Raw genomic sequence first — 17,335 nt, forward strand, 5'->3', positions numbered from 1 at the left:
GATAACGTCCATAGTCTTTATTTTATATTGTGATAACGTCCATAGTCTTTATTTTATATTGTGATAACATTCATAGTCTTTATTTTATATTGTGATAACGTCCATAGTCTTTATTTTATATTGTGATAACGTCCATAGTCTTTATTTTATATTGTGATAACGTCCATAGTCTTTATTTTATATTGTGATAACATTCATAGTCTTTATTTTATATTGTGATAACATTCATAGTCTTTATTTTATATTGTGATAACATTCATAGTCTTTATTTTATATTGTGATAACATTCATAGTCTTTATTTTATATTGTGATAACATTCATAGTCTTTATTTTATATTGTGATAACATCCATAGTCTTTATTTTATATTGTGATAACGTCCATAGTCTTTATTTTATATTGTGATAACATCCATAGTCTTTATTTTATATTGTGATAACATTCATAGTCTTTATTTTATATTGTGATAACATTCATAGTCTTTATTTTATATTGTGATAACATCCATAGTCTTTATTTTATATTGTGATAACGTCCATAGTCTTTATTTTATATTGTGATAACATTCATAGTCTTTATTTTATATTGTGATAACATTCATAGTCTTTATTTTATATTGTGATAACATTCATAGTCTTTATTTTATATTGTGATAACATTCATAGTCTTTATTTTATATTGTGATAACATTCATAGTCTTTATTTTATATTGTGATAACATTCATAGTCTTTATTTTATATTGTGATAACATTCATAGTCTTTATTTTATATTGTGATAACATTCATAGTCTTTATTTTATATTGTGATAACATTCATAGTCTTTATTTTATATTGTGATAACGTCCATAGTCTTTATTTTATATTGTGATAACATTCATAGTCTTTATTTTATATTGTGATAACATTCATAGTCTTTATTTTATATTGTGATAACATTCATAGTCTTTATTTTATATTGTGATAACATTCATAGTCTTTATTTTATATTGTGATAACATTCATAGTCTTTATTTTATATTGTGATAACATTCATAGTCTTTATTTTATATTGTGATAACATTCATAGTCTTTATTTTATATTGTGATAACATTCATAGTCTTTATTTTATATTGTGATAACATTCATAGTCTTTATTTTATATTGTGATAACATTCATAGTCTTTATTTTATATTGTGATAACGTCCATAGTCTTTATTTTATATTGTGATAACATTCATAGTATTTATTTTATATTGTGATAACATCCATAGTCTTTATTTTATATTGTGATAACATTCAGTCTTTATTTTATATTGTGATAACGTCCATAGTCTTTATTTTATATTGTGATAACATTCATAGTCTTTATTTTATATTGTGATAACGTCCATAGTCTTTATTTTATATTGTGATAACATTCATAGTATTTATTTTATATTGTGATAACATCCATAGTCTTTATTTTATATTGTGATAACATTCAGTCTTTATTTTATATTGTGATAACGTCCATAGTCTTTATTTTATATTGTGATAACATTCATAGTATTTATTTTATATTGTGATAACATTCATAGTCTTTATTTTATATTGTGATAACATTCATAGTCTTTATTTTATATTGTGATAACATTCATAGTCTTTATTTTATATTGTGATAACATTCATAGTCTTTATTTTATATTGTGATAACGTCCATAGTCTTTATTTTATATTGTGATAACGTTCATAGTCTTTATTTTATATTGTGATAACGTCCATAGTCTTTATTTTATATTGTGATAACATTCATAGTCTTTATTTTATATTGTGATAACATTCATAGTCTTTATTTTATATTGTGATAACATTCATAGTCTTTATTTTATATTGTGATAACATTCATAGTCTTTATTTTATATTGTGATAACATTCATAGTCTTTATTTTATATTGTGATAACATTCATAGTCTTTATTTTATATTGTGATAACATCCATAGTCTTTATTTTATATTGTGATAACGTCCATAGTCTTTATTTTATATTGTGATAACATCCATAGTCTTTATTTTATATTGTGATAACATTCATAGTCTTTATTTTATATTGTGATAACATTCATAGTCTTTATTTTATATTGTGATAACATCCATAGTCTTTATTTTATATTGTGATAACGTCCATAGTCTTTATTTTATATTGTGATAACATTCATAGTCTTTATTTTATATTGTGATAACATTCATAGTCTTTATTTTATATTGTGATAACATTCATAGTCTTTATTTTATATTGTGATAACATTCAGTCTTTATTTTATATTGTGATAACATTCATAGTCTTTATTTTATATTGTGATAACATTCATAGTCTTTATTTTATATTGTGATAACATTCATAGTCTTTATTTTATATTGTGATAACATTCATAGTCTTTATTTTATATTGTGATAACATTCATAGTCTTTATTTTATATTGTGATAACATTCATAGTCTTTATTTTATATTGTGATAACATTCATAGTCTTTATTTTATATTGTGATAACATTCATAGTCTTTATTTTATATTGTGATAACATTCATAGTCTTTATTTTATATTGTGATAACATTCATAGTCTTTATTTTATATTGTGATAACATTCATAGTCTTTATTTTATATTGTGATAACATTCATAGTCTTTATTTTATATTGTGATAACATTCATAGTCTTTATTTTATATTGTGATAACATTCAGTCTTTATTTTATATTGTGATAACATTCATAGTCTTTATTTTATATTGTGATAACATTCATAGTCTTTATTTTATATTGTGATAACATTCAGTCTTTATTTTATATTGTGATAACATTCATAGTCTTTATTTTATATTGTGATAACATTCATAGTCTTTATTTTATATTGTGATAACGTCCATAGTCTTTATTTTATATTGTGATAACATTCATAGTCTTTATTTTATATTGTGATAACATTCATAGTCTTTATTTTATATTGTGATAACATTCATAGTCTTTATTTTATATTGTGATAACATTCATAGTCTTTATTTTATATTGTGATAACGGCCAGTCTTTATTTTATATTGTGATAACGTCCATAGTCTTTCTACACGGAATACCTTTTTATATACAAACATTCAAACATTCTCATCTGGTCTATACTGGTACATGTTTGTTGTGGCTGGCAGATTTGTCTACCAGTCACTGCACACAGGATACTTATAGTATTATATAGTGCAATAAGGTCTTTGTACTATAGCGTGTTATCAAAACAGCTCCAATCTACATTCCTATCCCAGGTTGCCTTATGAATATGGATCCAGGCGAGCTTTATTTCCAGACTTAGAGAAAGGCCGGCCTGCTGCTGCGTGCTGATAACCCAGGCCTGTTCCACATGATTATAGATTATCAATATCCTCTGGCCACGGGAGACAGTTGCCCAAGCAACGCCACCAAGGTAAGCTATCGGAGTGTGTGTGTGTGTGTGTGTGTGTGTGTGTGTGTGTGTGTGCAGTCTGATCCTTCTAATGGCGGCCTATGGCGCAGAGGCACAACAGTCCCTCATTAACACACACGCCCTGTATTGATCCTCAAGGCCCAAATGTGTTTCTGTGAAGTCACCACGTGTGTGCCCGGGCAGGCAGGCACGCACACATGGAAGCAAGCAAGCACGCATGCACGCACACACGAACGCACGCACAAACGCACACTCACGCACACTGGCTGTTACTGTGCAGCTGCCGACCTATGATACACATGACATGATACAAGGACGGAAGTGTTTTTTACATACTAGTCAATACGTTTGTGTAAAATAAAATAGCACACAACAAACACACGCATGCAGCAGATGCACATAAATGTTAAGTTATCTATGCTATCTAACATAATTATGCCTCTAGACTATATGCTAAACATATTTTCTAAAACTTCCATTGTTTTGTGATCGTCTGTTTCTAGCCCGATTTGGTAGTCTGTTCCTGTTGCCTGCATGTTCAGCTAATCTTTTTTTATCGTTGCTGTCGGGCAAAAACCTCATATATCCTTACATTTTTATGGACATATGACATTTCCACCCGACAGAGACGTTATATGTGAGTACTGAAAAAAATAAAAGTTGTCTTCCACGTTTTTGCCCGTCTTCCCTTGCATTTGGAAGTCTAACTAGAATACAGGCTTATTTGGTTACAAAAATATATACTGTAGTATATACTATATATATAGTATATATTTAGTATATATTCCATCGCGCATCGTGCATCATTGATTATGTGCCCAAAAGAACAGATCTTCAAGCTGTCAATACGCCATGAAACGGCGTGTTGACAACTTGTATGTCTGTTTTTTTGGTGGGTAGCTGGCCCGTTACGCATCGGAGCTGATTGATAACTCCCAATTACTTCAGTGGAAACTAAATGGAGATATACTTCAGACTCCTGTCCTGGAAATGGAACCAAGAAGGTTGGAAGTTTAACAGCCAGTGAGTAGTACATTGTGCCTTTCCTCCGGAAACGGGCTGTGGTGACGGTGAACAGCGGGGAATGTCGGTGCGGTGCGCATTGTCATTGATTTGATACTGAAAGAGTGGCGGAGCCTACATAATAGCCTGTATAATATGTAGCTATACTAGTCTGATCAACATTCATCCTGTGCATTTCGGGTTGGGTGTGTAGATCATCACTGTATTTCAGCCTTTAAAGCCGTAAATAAATAATTAAATTAATTAAAACTGGAGGTTTTCTTTTGCTTTTTTTTTACTGAGACTCTGAGACTGCTATACTCGACTCGGTCTCGACCCCAAAGACTCCAGACTCGACTCAGACTCGAGCTCCGAGACTCGTGGGCATCTCTGACCGATACTATCTGCCTTAGGTTGTGACCAGGCTTTTCTCTTCGCAGATGAGTAAGGCTGGGGCCAAGGTCTACTACTATCTCTTCTCATAGTCCCAACCTAACATTTTAGTCTAGTTATTATTGGTTGACGAAATTGTCAGTACATTCAGTTTCGACGGACATTCGTCATTCAGTCGACAACATCAACGCTACCACACAACACAACTCCCTCCTTACCTTCCAGGATGACCTGCACAAAGTCCTGCGCGGACATCTTGCTCTTCCTGGCGAAGCACTGGTAGGCTCCGCCGTCGCTCTTGGCCATGCCCTCCATGACGAGGTTCTCGCGGTTGGACCCAGTGATGCGCACGTTGTTGCTGGGGTAGATGATCTCTCCGTTGCGGTACCAGGACAGCTCGTACTCATCGGACCCGCTCACACTGCAGGACAGCGACACCTTGCTCCCCACGCTGCCCTTCACCTTCCGAGGACTCACCACCACTTTCAGCGGCTCTGTATGCCAACCACAGCAATGGAAATAATTATTGGCAAGTATTTAAAGGTAGGGTAAGTGATTTGCTTTTGTTCAAATAAGCTGTATATTGTGATAGTACTCATGCTATATAGTGTTTGTTCAGTAACAGGAGTCTCCAACTTTTTATTAAACAGAAAATGCATTTTCAGGTCGGGATAATGACTTTATCCAATCAGGTTAGTAGAACGCAGTCAGGATACAGATTAAACAAGTGGAATTGTAAGTTAAATTGTAAATGAGCAGACAAAATTGGAACTGGAACACGCTGATAAATGGCTACTCTCTACTGATTGGCTGAAACGTTGTCACCTACCTGAAGATGTATTTTCTTATAACATATAGCAATGATTATAATATAGTGATTTAACCTTTAAACAAAAAACCTTTTATTTTAACCAAAAATATAACTTACCCTATACCTTCAATTTAGGTATTTTGTTTACATTACATCAATTTTATATAATTTACTGCTGGATGTTTTAAAGTAAATTAACACCCTATACTGGTAGATCACAATCTACCTTTTGCGCACCAAATGGAGTAGACTCGAGCAATTTTATGATAATTTACCAAAAAAAAGAGAAAAAAAAAGTATATATGGAGATTGGAGATGCCCGACAGCAACGATAAGGAAGATTTACCACGACAACAGACAGACATCATCAGCATAACCGGCACACACACACACAAACACGCGCAACCACGCACGCACGCACGCACGCACGTCGCACACACACACACACAGACACACACACTCACGTGCACGTGTCAGTCCTCGTTAACACTCACGTTTGACGAGCAGCAGCCCCATGACTTCAGCGTTGCCGTAGCTGTTCCACACCTCGCAGACGTACGTCCCGGCGTCGCTGGGCTGCACGCTGTCTATCTGCAGCCCTGTGATGGTCTGCCGGAAGCGGCTGTCGGGCTCCAGGGGACTGTTGTCCTTCAGCCAGCGGTACTTGGGCCCCGGGTAGCCCGACGCCTTGCAGGGCAGCTCCAGGCGCTTGTTGATCAGCACCTCGCGACGATCGAAGCCGTCCAGGATGCCCGGCTCGGCGTTGGTGGGATCTATCAGAGGACCATGAGAGGACCATGAGAGAGGAGAGGAGAGGACCATGAGAGAGGAGAGGAGAGGACCATGAGAGAGGAGAGGACCATAAGAGGAGAGGACCATGAGAGGAGAGGAGAGGAGAGGAGAGGAGAGGAGAGGAGAGGAGAGGAGAGGAGAGGAGAGGAGAGGAGAGGAGAGGAGAGGAGAGGAGAGGAGAGGAGAGGAGAGGAGAGGAGAGGAGAGGAGAGGAGAGGAGAGGAGAGGAGAGGAGAGGAGAGGAGAGGAGAGGAGAGGAGAGGAGAGGAGAGTGCGTTTTTAGATATTGTTGTGTGGTTCAATAATACATTTTGAACATGTGTTCAGGATGGTTTCTCCTATATTCCTTGTGAAAAAGCCAAAAAAGCCAAAAGAGAATAAATAAAATAATACATTTTCAAAGAACTGTGGAAACGTACAGTATAGCATTCCTGTTTAGTCCCTGATCTATTACAGCGGTGGAAAGTACATTTACTTAAGTACTGTACTCTGTAATTTTGACGTATTTTTACTTATTTCTACTTGACTAATTCCAATTTACAATCCTTCTAGGCTACATTTTTATTATTATCACAAAACTTGAGGTTATGCAATAACCGTGGTTATATCACAAAACATACATTACCCAGCCCTACACAATTCAGCCATTTGAAAATGGACGATCTACAATGCGACACTGTACAATACATTGTGAAAGATCTTTATTAATGTTTTATAAGTTATTTCTACATTGCAGTATTGATACTTTTACTTTTTTTAAAACAATAACATTTGAGTAGTTTTTCCACCACTGGTTACAGCTATCTGTTTGTGTATGTAGGCCAGGGCGTGCCCTACATACAATAAATACCATACCATTATTTCCCTGGGTGTGCAGTTGTGTTGTTATTGTTATCTATGCCAGGCCAAAGGCTGGGGACAGAAATTGCTGCATGCTTTCACTCCTGCATGTGTTTGCCTGTGCGTGCGTGCGTCTGTGCGTCCGTGCATCCGTGGGTCCGTGCGTGCGTGCGTGTGTGCGTGCGTGAGTGCGTGCGTGCGTAAAAAGTAAGTAAATGTACTCCTAGTTACTTTCCACCACTGCCCGTGCACCAGCACTGACCTGACACGATGAGGCGGGCGGCGTTGCTCTGCCGACTCTCCCCGGTGTAGCGGTGTCGCGTGGTGCAGCGGTAGTTGTTCAGCCCATCCTCGGGCAGGACGTCCAGGATGTACAAGGCTCCCGTGGATGTGATGAGATATCTCTGTCCTGGAAGCAGATAAGGGTGGAAAGAGGAGCAGGAGAGGGGAGGAGGAGGAGGAGGTTCAGTGTCATTGTATATACAAAGATGATATAGAACAGGGGTTTTCAACTGATTTTGACCCATGGGACCACCATTCTGACTAAGAGGGACCACCACTATTGTGTAGGGTGGGCTCAAAGATATGGAAACAAAAAATGATTATACCATGATCACAATATCTTTAATCATATTCAAGGGCTTTTGGAGAGAATTGACTCCAGACTCTAGGGAAGGTGTGTGTGTGTGTGTGTGTGTGTGTGTGTGTGTGTGTTGTTCGTTATGCATCAAGGCAATAGAGCGTCGCAGTCCCTCCCCCTTTCAGAACGACGAGTGGCCCAGGAAATGAAATGCAATGCATTTCTCCCATAGGATTTTCTTTAAGTATTTATTTAAAGACGGTTACGCCACGGACAAAGCCAACTCGGATCGTGACAAATCATGACAATGAACACAATATTTTGGGTCGATCAAAATATCATTAGAAAGAAAATAAAGGCAGGAGACAACACTATTTGTTTTGTTTTTCTTCTTATAAATTATTTGATCGGCCCAAAACATTGTGTTCATTGTCATGATTTGTCACGATCCGAGTTGGCTTTGTCCGCAGCGTAACCGTCTTTAAATAAATACTTAAAGAAAATCCTATGGGAGAAATGCATTGCATTTCATTTCCTGGGCCAATCGTCGTTCTGAAAGGGGGAGGGACTGCGACGCTCTATTGTATTTCTGCACTGCACTGTCAAATAGGCCTACAGTATCTGGCTTTTGTTCAAGCTGTTAATAATCATGAGTTTCATAAATAAAGCACTTTTAAACTGAAGATGATGGCCAATGTTAATAATTGAAAAAAAAGAAAGATCTACCGTATACGAGCACATTAAACGGACTACACGTTTGAGCTTGTACTAGCTTGACTAGTTTTAGGTGTGCTGTCGCTCTATTATGCTCTGGCGTAATATCGTCTCCTTCGGGTGGAAACTGTTACTTTTCAGGATTGAGGATTCAAATAAAAAGAAGATAGCAAAAGTAGTAGACCGACAAGCTTGTGGCACTGCATTTGGAGCTTGTGGATCTGCTACGGTCGATGCTTCGAGGGGCGTTAATTTACCAAAAACACAAAATGTTAGAATATGGAGATAAGAGGTTTCTGCCCGGCGGCAACGATAATATAGTGTCTAGAAATCCAAAGGGAACACTTTAAACTGTAGACTTGGGGCATTCAGCTGGTGCTCTTATCTAGGTCGATATGCCATGGGTGCCGCGGTAGAGGAACATTAAATGCATATATTGCAAACATGATAAGCAACAGATAGTAAGGAGTGCATGTATCAAAGCCACGGTGTCCAATGTAAGTTAACACACATTCACTGTGTCTGTTCAGAGGCCCCGGGATGCTACAACACGTCAGCTTGCATATAATGACGAATATGCATAACTTTAACTTTCAAACATGAATGCAAATGACCTGCATTTTAAAACCACATAGCCCTTGACTATAGCGTTTACAGTCCATTTGTGCTGCAGCCGCATTTCCTGGTTCTAGTGAGCGAGCTGGGGGCCCACCACTGTACTGGAGGAAGCCAATCTGTCCTGGGCTGTCACCACTGGTACACGACATGCTGTAATATTATATTAATTCCGTAGATCAAACTGGGCTGAGTGGGGTTGTCAACATCTATAAGGAGAGAAACGTTCCTTGGCGCCATCATATGCATGCCCGCATTCCCGCGGGAGCAGATTGATGTCAAAACTGATCGAAAAAGCAATTTACAGGAGATTGTCTTCACCGCGCGGTGGTGAGCATGCTAAAGTCCCATGCATACTTTGTCGCACGCCACCGGTGTCTCGCTCAGAATAGCCGATCTGCAAGCTCACAACGTGTTGTGGATGCGACACGTTGGGAGCTTGTAGATGTGCTATTCTCGGTCGTTCTCGGCGAGCGACATCGTTGCTCACTGAGACCGGAAAGACGTTGGTGATCTTAGGGGCCCAAAGCAGCCCAAACAAACATCTCTCCAATTCTGTATTGAAAGTCTAAGCAACTATAGGGAACAATAGTAAACCGGAGCAATAAGCGTAACAAAATGTATATAGCAAAAACATCGATGCTATATACTGTACAGTGTACAATATCAATTGGCATCCAGCTTGGAGTGATTAGGCTACTTGTGCATGTATTTTCATCTTTCATGTTCTTGTCTATGTTTTAGAATTATTATTTACCACTAAAACCCTATAACCCTATAACTATGAAGGAAAAGAAGCAGATCTACAAGCTGGGATTGTACTGTAGCTTGACTATTTCAGAAATAATGAATAGCCTACATTGAAAAAGGCTTAATAAAATGGGTCTCAAGTGGTTAAGATCACAGTAGCCTGTGTTGGAATATCAGTGGGCTGAGAAGAAGATGATCCTCGTCCCCCTCACCTCTTCTCAAATAAACAGCATCAACATCACACTGATAAATCTTACTGTATGTGCAGTATTCTGCTCTGCTGTACTTGATGCTACGAGGCTCTCACTGAAATGTACAGTACAGTACACGCTTCAAGCTCAGAAGAAATGTTGCTGGGCAGAACTGTCTGATTACTGGCACAGCACAAACCTAGTATACATACATGAGTATACCTATACGAACTGTGTGAACAAGCAATGGAAAATAATCAATCAGGTTTACCTAAATTACATTTCTTTGAAACCCTAGATTCCATGTTAACATTGACGATGTTAGACCGTTTTAATATTACACTTGAGATTACTGCAGTTTAAAACAGGCAAAGCATGCATAATATGCTTACATTTGATATATGCATTTTGTACCGATTACACAATGAAAGGAAATCAACCTTGTGGGGGTTAAGCAAATAGCGGGAATGCGGGGTGTGTGTGTGGGGGGGTTATAGAGGAACAGAGTGCAGCTATTGTGAGGATTTGACCTAGATAGAACCAACAACAGAGTCCACCAGTTTGATATCCTGAAGGGCTTTCACTGGTTTACATGCAGCGCTCTGAGACAGCCTGCACAACCAGCAAGTGGAATCCATAAAGAGAGGAAGGTGTGTGTGTGTGTGTGTGTGTGTGTGTGTGTGTGTGTGTGCGCGTGTGTGTGCGCATGTGTTCAAATGTGTGAAGCATAATACTGTAGTATTATGTCCCAGTGTGTGTGTGTGAGATTGGTGCACTGTTAATTTAAGTTTATGTATTTAACCCTGAGAGTTACACTACAAATGATTTTAATGTTATTTTTTTTATATATATTAATAAGGTTATGGAAAGAACATACTGTACACTCATGTTAACTATTGTTACTCTGCTATGTACTACAAACCATTATATATTATGTTAACATTATGCATAAATTTGGCATACATCATAGGGACAGGCACACATCTACATTAATTCTGGAGAACATAAATTCCACTATACTAGAATTATATGTACAGTATACTGTACATAAAAAACAACAACAGGAAAAAGAAGAAAATCACACCCCGCTATATTCAAAAAATAAACCACTGCACGTCTCAGCTAGCCTGAAGTAACAACACCATTTCAGCACTTGTGTTTCAAAGCTGACCAGTAGTCCCACATTGCTGCTCTTTTATTTCTATTTCCCCCTTAGCTCTCTCCTCCCCTCCGGCTTCCTCTCCATTTTGTTTCTGTACTACTGGTCCTCTGAAACCTCAGTCTGGAGTCCATCTTGAGTGAGAGACAAAATGCTATTTCTCTCTCCAGCCACTGCGAGCTGCAGTATATACTGCAATTTTCTCTCTCCTCCATGCTCCTTGAATGGCTTTTAAGACGGTGTGTTGTGAGGGGACCAACAAACCCACCGTATTTGTCACAATGTGACACGTTGTGAGCTTGTGCATTAGTCAGTAGAGCTGATATTTTAGTTGGGGAAATATTTGGAAGCTTTAGGGACACCAGGTTAATGTGATTAATATACCACAACATTAACTCAATTGAGTCAATTGTTATTATTATCGAACATAAATCAAACATATCAGACAGACAGGAGGTGTTATGACACAATAAATGCAGACAGACAGACAGACAGACAGACAGACAGACAGACAGACAGACAGACAGACAGACAGACAGACAGACAGACAGACAGACGGACGGACGGACAGACGGTACGTGTTGTAACACAGTGAATGTATAGCTTCCTGAGGGCGACAGATAAAATGACAGCTATAATTGTGTTGAAGGAAACACATTGCATTGTCTCCATCTCTCCCTTTAGTCCCCCTCCTCTCTTTAATTCTTTCTGTTTGTCTGAACCACTCCTTAATTCCTTCTTTTCATATTTTGCTGTGCATTGCAGATATGAAGGAACAAACTAGCGTCCCTGGCATTCCACATTCAGAAATGTTATTTTAGTCCTTGAACATGAACATCATGCCAAATATATTGCCTGATGTAAGCAGTGGTGGAAAGTAACTAAGTATTATTTCCTAAAGCACTGCACTTAAGTACAGTTTTGAGGTATTTGTACTTTACTGGAGTATTTACAATATCCAATACTTTTACTCCACTACATCTCAGATCCAAAAATTGTACTTAAACTCTTTTTTTAATTTTTTAATTTCTTTACTATAATTTTTATCCCGCGATTTTGTAACCCATTTTTCACCCCTGTGTCAATTATCTAATGTGGTCCTGGGCTCTACACACCCTCCGCCAACCTAGTCCCCATATATGGAGGGAGGGCGAGATACATTTGAGCCGACCGACGCGTCGGTCCGTGGTCCGACACGGCGGTCGGTAAGTCCGAGGTCGGTCGGTAAGTCCGACGGGTCGGTCGGTAAGTCCGACGGTCGGGACTTGCCGACCGACCATGGGACTTACATATATGGGGGACATGGGGAGAGCAACGGACTTGAACTCATGCTTCCTTCATGCCGGAGTGTCCAAGTTTGTACTTGTACTCTTTAGTTACTTTGAAGATTTTGATTAGTATTACAAAACATACATTAACCACTTCAGCCCTATATCCATTTTGGCCATTTGAAAATAGCTGATCTACAAGCTCACAATGTGTTGCGGTGTGACACATTGTGAGCTTGTAGATCTGCTATTTTCAAAGATTTGTCTGTCTGTCCAAAATGTGACAAAGTGGCGCTGTTGAGCTTCACACTGTGCGCAGGTGCATGATGGGAAGCTGAGTTTTTAGCAGCCATTACGTGATTTTGGGTGTGACAGTACAGTACAGTACAGTACAGTACAGTACAGTACAGTACAGTACAGTACAGTACAGTACAGTACAGTACAGTACAGTACAGGGACCCCCTGGGGACCCTCACACGGTAACTGTCATTTCTCGACCGTTTCGGACACAGTAACCGGGCCGTCACCCTGGGCGCGTTCCTGTGGGTCTAGAAGTCCCGGGGACCCCCCCCGAGAGCCCCACACGGAGTTGCACCAATCAGTTCACACGGGTGTGGTTTTTAGGGTTATGTATGAGTCATACTGTAGTTGTGTCACGTAGAGTCTGGAACTACTCCTCCGAAAATCCCAGTAAGGAAGCTGCCATTTCGTTTAACAAAAATATATTTTAAAATATCTTTACATTTTGATTTTTGAGCCCCTCCTATATACAGGTTGATTTTAGTTCAATGTTTGTTTTAAAAACGCCATTGACAATGAAGGGAAAATGTACGTCATATTGTCTCTTTATTTTTAATGGCATTTAATGCTTGTGTTGGCACCATTTGTTTAACATCACCATTACATCACCTAATCAACATGAGTTAGACTTTAATAGCGCCCCATACTTCACACGGGTGTGTTTTTTTATTTCCAAGCAGCAAGCAATATACTGTATATGCTTAGAAGATTTCAATTTATATTAGGATAAATTTGCACAACTGTAAAGACGAAACGGAAGTGGGGAGGAGGCTTAACTTCTGCTTTATCGCTTGCTCATAATAATCAGAGGTTCCGTTCTCCAGACTGTATGACGGAAGCATTTGAAAATTGCGAGAGGCAACAGTCCATCAACGCAAAACTAGAGTCATATAGTGACATGCCTATACGCCTATGGGGCGAATTGGGTTTGTTTATGGTTATACCTGAGTGATGTGGCCGTGGTCCGCCTGCCCGCCGGCCAATTTTAATGGGATAGCAAAAATAGCAGATTGTGTAGATTAGCTATTTTTGCTACTTTTGCGTCATATATGACACCGTTTGAAATATATAAAAAGGTACAATATGGAGAAAGGAGGTTCTCTGCCTAAGGGCCGATTCATACTCAATGAAACCTCTGTTGAAGTAGCACACAGTATAATTCAAACAGCCAAATGGTAGTCGCATTGAAAATACCCTTATTATTGTCAGACACCGAAGCCCCCCCCCTCCCCTCCGACCATCTATTCTACAGGTACAATGTGAATTGAAAAAAGCACTACTCTCCTAGCTCTCCGCCAACCGCACTTTATCTAATCACCGCCACTTTGCGAGAGACACAATCTAATAACTGCAGCAAGCTTTCAAACTCAGCAGGCTAAATAAGCCCAGACATACGGTATTGATGAGCCATATTATGAGTCACATTATCCCTCATGGTTTCATGAGGGGCTATGAAGTCACAGAGTTGCCATTAATAGATGTCTTTAGCAAGAAAATGGAGGCCGGGGCAAACCTTGCTTCACCACCATCCCACTGTACAAATGGCAGGATATGACACTGCTTTCCACGTCTCATCACAGTACTACTGCGTCAGCAGTAGTTAGTCAGTATTGAAAGTTGAGTTCCACAGGACAATGGCTGGGTTTCCCGAACGCATTTCTTGTAGTGCTCAGATACCCCAATGGTAGTACCATTGCGTGGCACATCTATGCACGGAATGTCTATGTTCACAGGCTTCTGTGTGCGGCCTAGAGGGAATCTGAGCATGTGTGGCACTACAAGTCTTACACTAAATGCGTTCGGGAAACCCAGCCATTGTCATTTAGCATGCTGATATTGTTTAGGTGCTACCGTACCTGCCAAGTACTGTTGTGGAAAATATATATGAATGAATATGAAGACAGAAAATAATCCCCCTTTACTTGAATCTTCATAGAGAAGCAATGAGAATATTATGTAATATATTCACTTTTCCATAACAGTACAAAGTAAAGTTCCTCCATCAGATTTACATGTATAGAGCCCCAAACGATGAGTGCAATATGTGTGCTCCTCTTGAAATGCACTAAGGGCTTCATTTACATACAGTATTAATTTATTGGATTCAATAACATTATTTTCACTATGAAAAGTGTATGATCATTTGAAATAAGCACTGACAGTACTTGACAAATAAAATCAGAGCATTTGCATTTACGGTTAACAGTTGCCTTGCATCTACAAGTCAGGGACAAGCTGACTACATTAAAACGTGATAGTTGCTAAGTGTACTTTATTACACAAGACATAACAATTAAATAAATTAACCTTGATTGATTTAAATACCATCCAATCATATTGTCTCTGTATGCTACTTTTCATGATTGTTACTTTACAGGAACTGTTACTTTTCCAAAATAGCAAAAGTAGCACATCTAGCTCAAAATGTGTCGCTTCATGCCGTGTTTCGAGTGTGTGGAAATGCTACTTTTGATGCTGTAGTATGATCAACTAGGTCGTTCATTTACGGAAAAAAAAAAACCAACAACACAAACACAAAAAGTTGGAGATAAAGAGGTTTCTGCCCGACAACAATGTCAGATTGTGAATCTTTAATGCTCCTCAGACACGGTGCTTCAAGAGTTAGGAGTGGGCAGGTGGCGGTGACTCAGTTCTAATTCTTTAAAGGGGGATGTTAGGAGCCTGGCTTTACGGTGCACTGTGACTCAGACAGTAAGAGAGACCTAGTTCTGGAAGGGTCACCAGAGACAGAGAGATGATGGATGGTCCTGTGGATGTTCTAGGGCTGTGTGGTAACTTCTCTGGCCCAGTTCAGCTCTCCCATGTGAATACAGGCTTCTATTAATACCAACTACAGACAGCTGTCTATACCACACTTTACAGTACATGATGATGAAAGTCCTTGGCTCTCAAACATTTTCATATCTAGGATCCTCAAACTGATACATATTTTGGACCCCCATTTGAAATAAAATGTAGCTTTATCCCAAGAAAAAGAAAACCATACCGGGAGAAGTAATCTCTAACGGCTCCTGATGAGTATAGGTTGGTGCCTTGCATTGGTTTCCTCTTCCAAGTGTGTGTGTGTGTGTGTATGGGTAAATGCAATCTGAGAACCCATCGTCGAAAAAATAAATAAAGGAAAAACAGCACACTCTTTTCCTTTGAATTTGATGCGAGTCAACAGTCTGTCTCGAGAGACCAAGGACAAGGTAAATGTAATGCACACTGTAAAACGCTTTGGATAAAAGCGCTATTATGCACGAACACCCCTGATTTTATGCTAGTGGTTAGTAATGTTTACCTCATTGAAAGGATAATAATTCTATTTTTATTGCAAAAATGTGAAGTATATGGGCCACATACTGCCCTTATACTGGCCTGATGAGTAGCGTGGGTTTTATACTTTCTCTCATTTTGCTCATTTCACATAAAAACTATCCTCATAATGCAGGTTGATGCCTTTATTTTCTGGGAAAGGTTTACCTTGTTCTGACTAAAACTTGACTCACATACAGTATCTGTTTCCTACAGTGGATGTATTCTTGACTCAAACATCAGTTTCCCAAAAGATATATGTTTGGATTCATTAACTGCAGTTAATAGCATGAAGGATAGCGTCAATACATTTTACATGCTGGGAAAATTAAACCAAACATGCTTATTTTAAGACAGAATTGTTTGTGAACCATTACTATAATACTAATAATAATTCTAATAATATAATATAATATAATATAATATAATATAATATAATATAATATAATATAATATAATATAATATAATATAATATAATATAATATAATATCAGAACAAACACACAAAAAAAGGGTTTTATTATCAGGGGACTTTTAGCATCTAAAGAAGACTCTACTTGTGAATGCAGCTGCAGCGTGCATTGATGTGCGGAGTACAAGTGAGCGACAGAGCTGCCATTGAAGCAGTGATGAAGAAGGCCTCTTTGGTTCAACCAGAGACCTGGCAGCAGACATAGAATGCAAAGAGACTGTGTTTCAAACACCCCAGTGTTCCCATGGCTGGCTCAGCCTCCTTCCTCTCTCCTCTTCCTGTTCTCTCCTTTTGTCGAGTGTGTCTTGAATGCTAAGAGCGGCTATAGCTGTGGTGGCCGCGATGAAATGCACACAGTCCCACATGTAATTCAACTGAAGGCCTCCCTGTTCTAAAATGTTGGCCTCAAAGACACACCGTTCTAATTTAGAAATAATAAATTAATAATTTTAACTCCAAAGACGTAAGTATGAGAAGTGTATATTTTACTTTGGAGAGAGCTCGGTTTCTTTTATTTTGACATTACATTATGAAGAAATGGTTTATGGTGAGGTTCTGAAGAACTATAAAACTTACCTCACCTAGTAATTCATACAACCATCCACTATTAATATGCTTAATATGCATTGAAAGTGGAAGTGAGAAACCTTACTAAAGTGAAAAAATAATGATACAAAAAAGAGTTGCAAATAGTATCACAGTC

At 38.3% G+C, this 17,335-nt stretch overlaps 1 protein-coding gene across 1 annotated transcript in view; it reads right to left on the reverse strand.

Moving 5' to 3' along the window:
• Positions 1 to 17,335, reverse strand: part of dscamb (Down syndrome cell adhesion molecule b) — a gene marked incomplete at its 3' end in the record, with an annotated part of 194,574 nt that overhangs the window by 60,629 nt on the left and 116,610 nt on the right. The window contains exons 4-6 of the mRNA XM_083773030.1: positions 7,528 to 7,674; positions 6,128 to 6,406; positions 5,041 to 5,316 (exon numbers count right to left, since the gene is read on the reverse strand). Coding sequence (XP_083629156.1) covers positions 5,041 to 5,316; positions 6,128 to 6,406; positions 7,528 to 7,674 — 702 coding nt within the window. The remainder of the gene's footprint in view (positions 1 to 5,040; positions 5,317 to 6,127; positions 6,407 to 7,527; positions 7,675 to 17,335) is intronic.

This window comes from Protomyctophum parallelum (assembly GCF_964188405.1).
Source record: "Protomyctophum parallelum genome assembly, chromosome: 9".
NCBI classification, from domain to species: domain Eukaryota; kingdom Metazoa; phylum Chordata; class Actinopteri; order Myctophiformes; family Myctophidae; genus Protomyctophum; species Protomyctophum parallelum.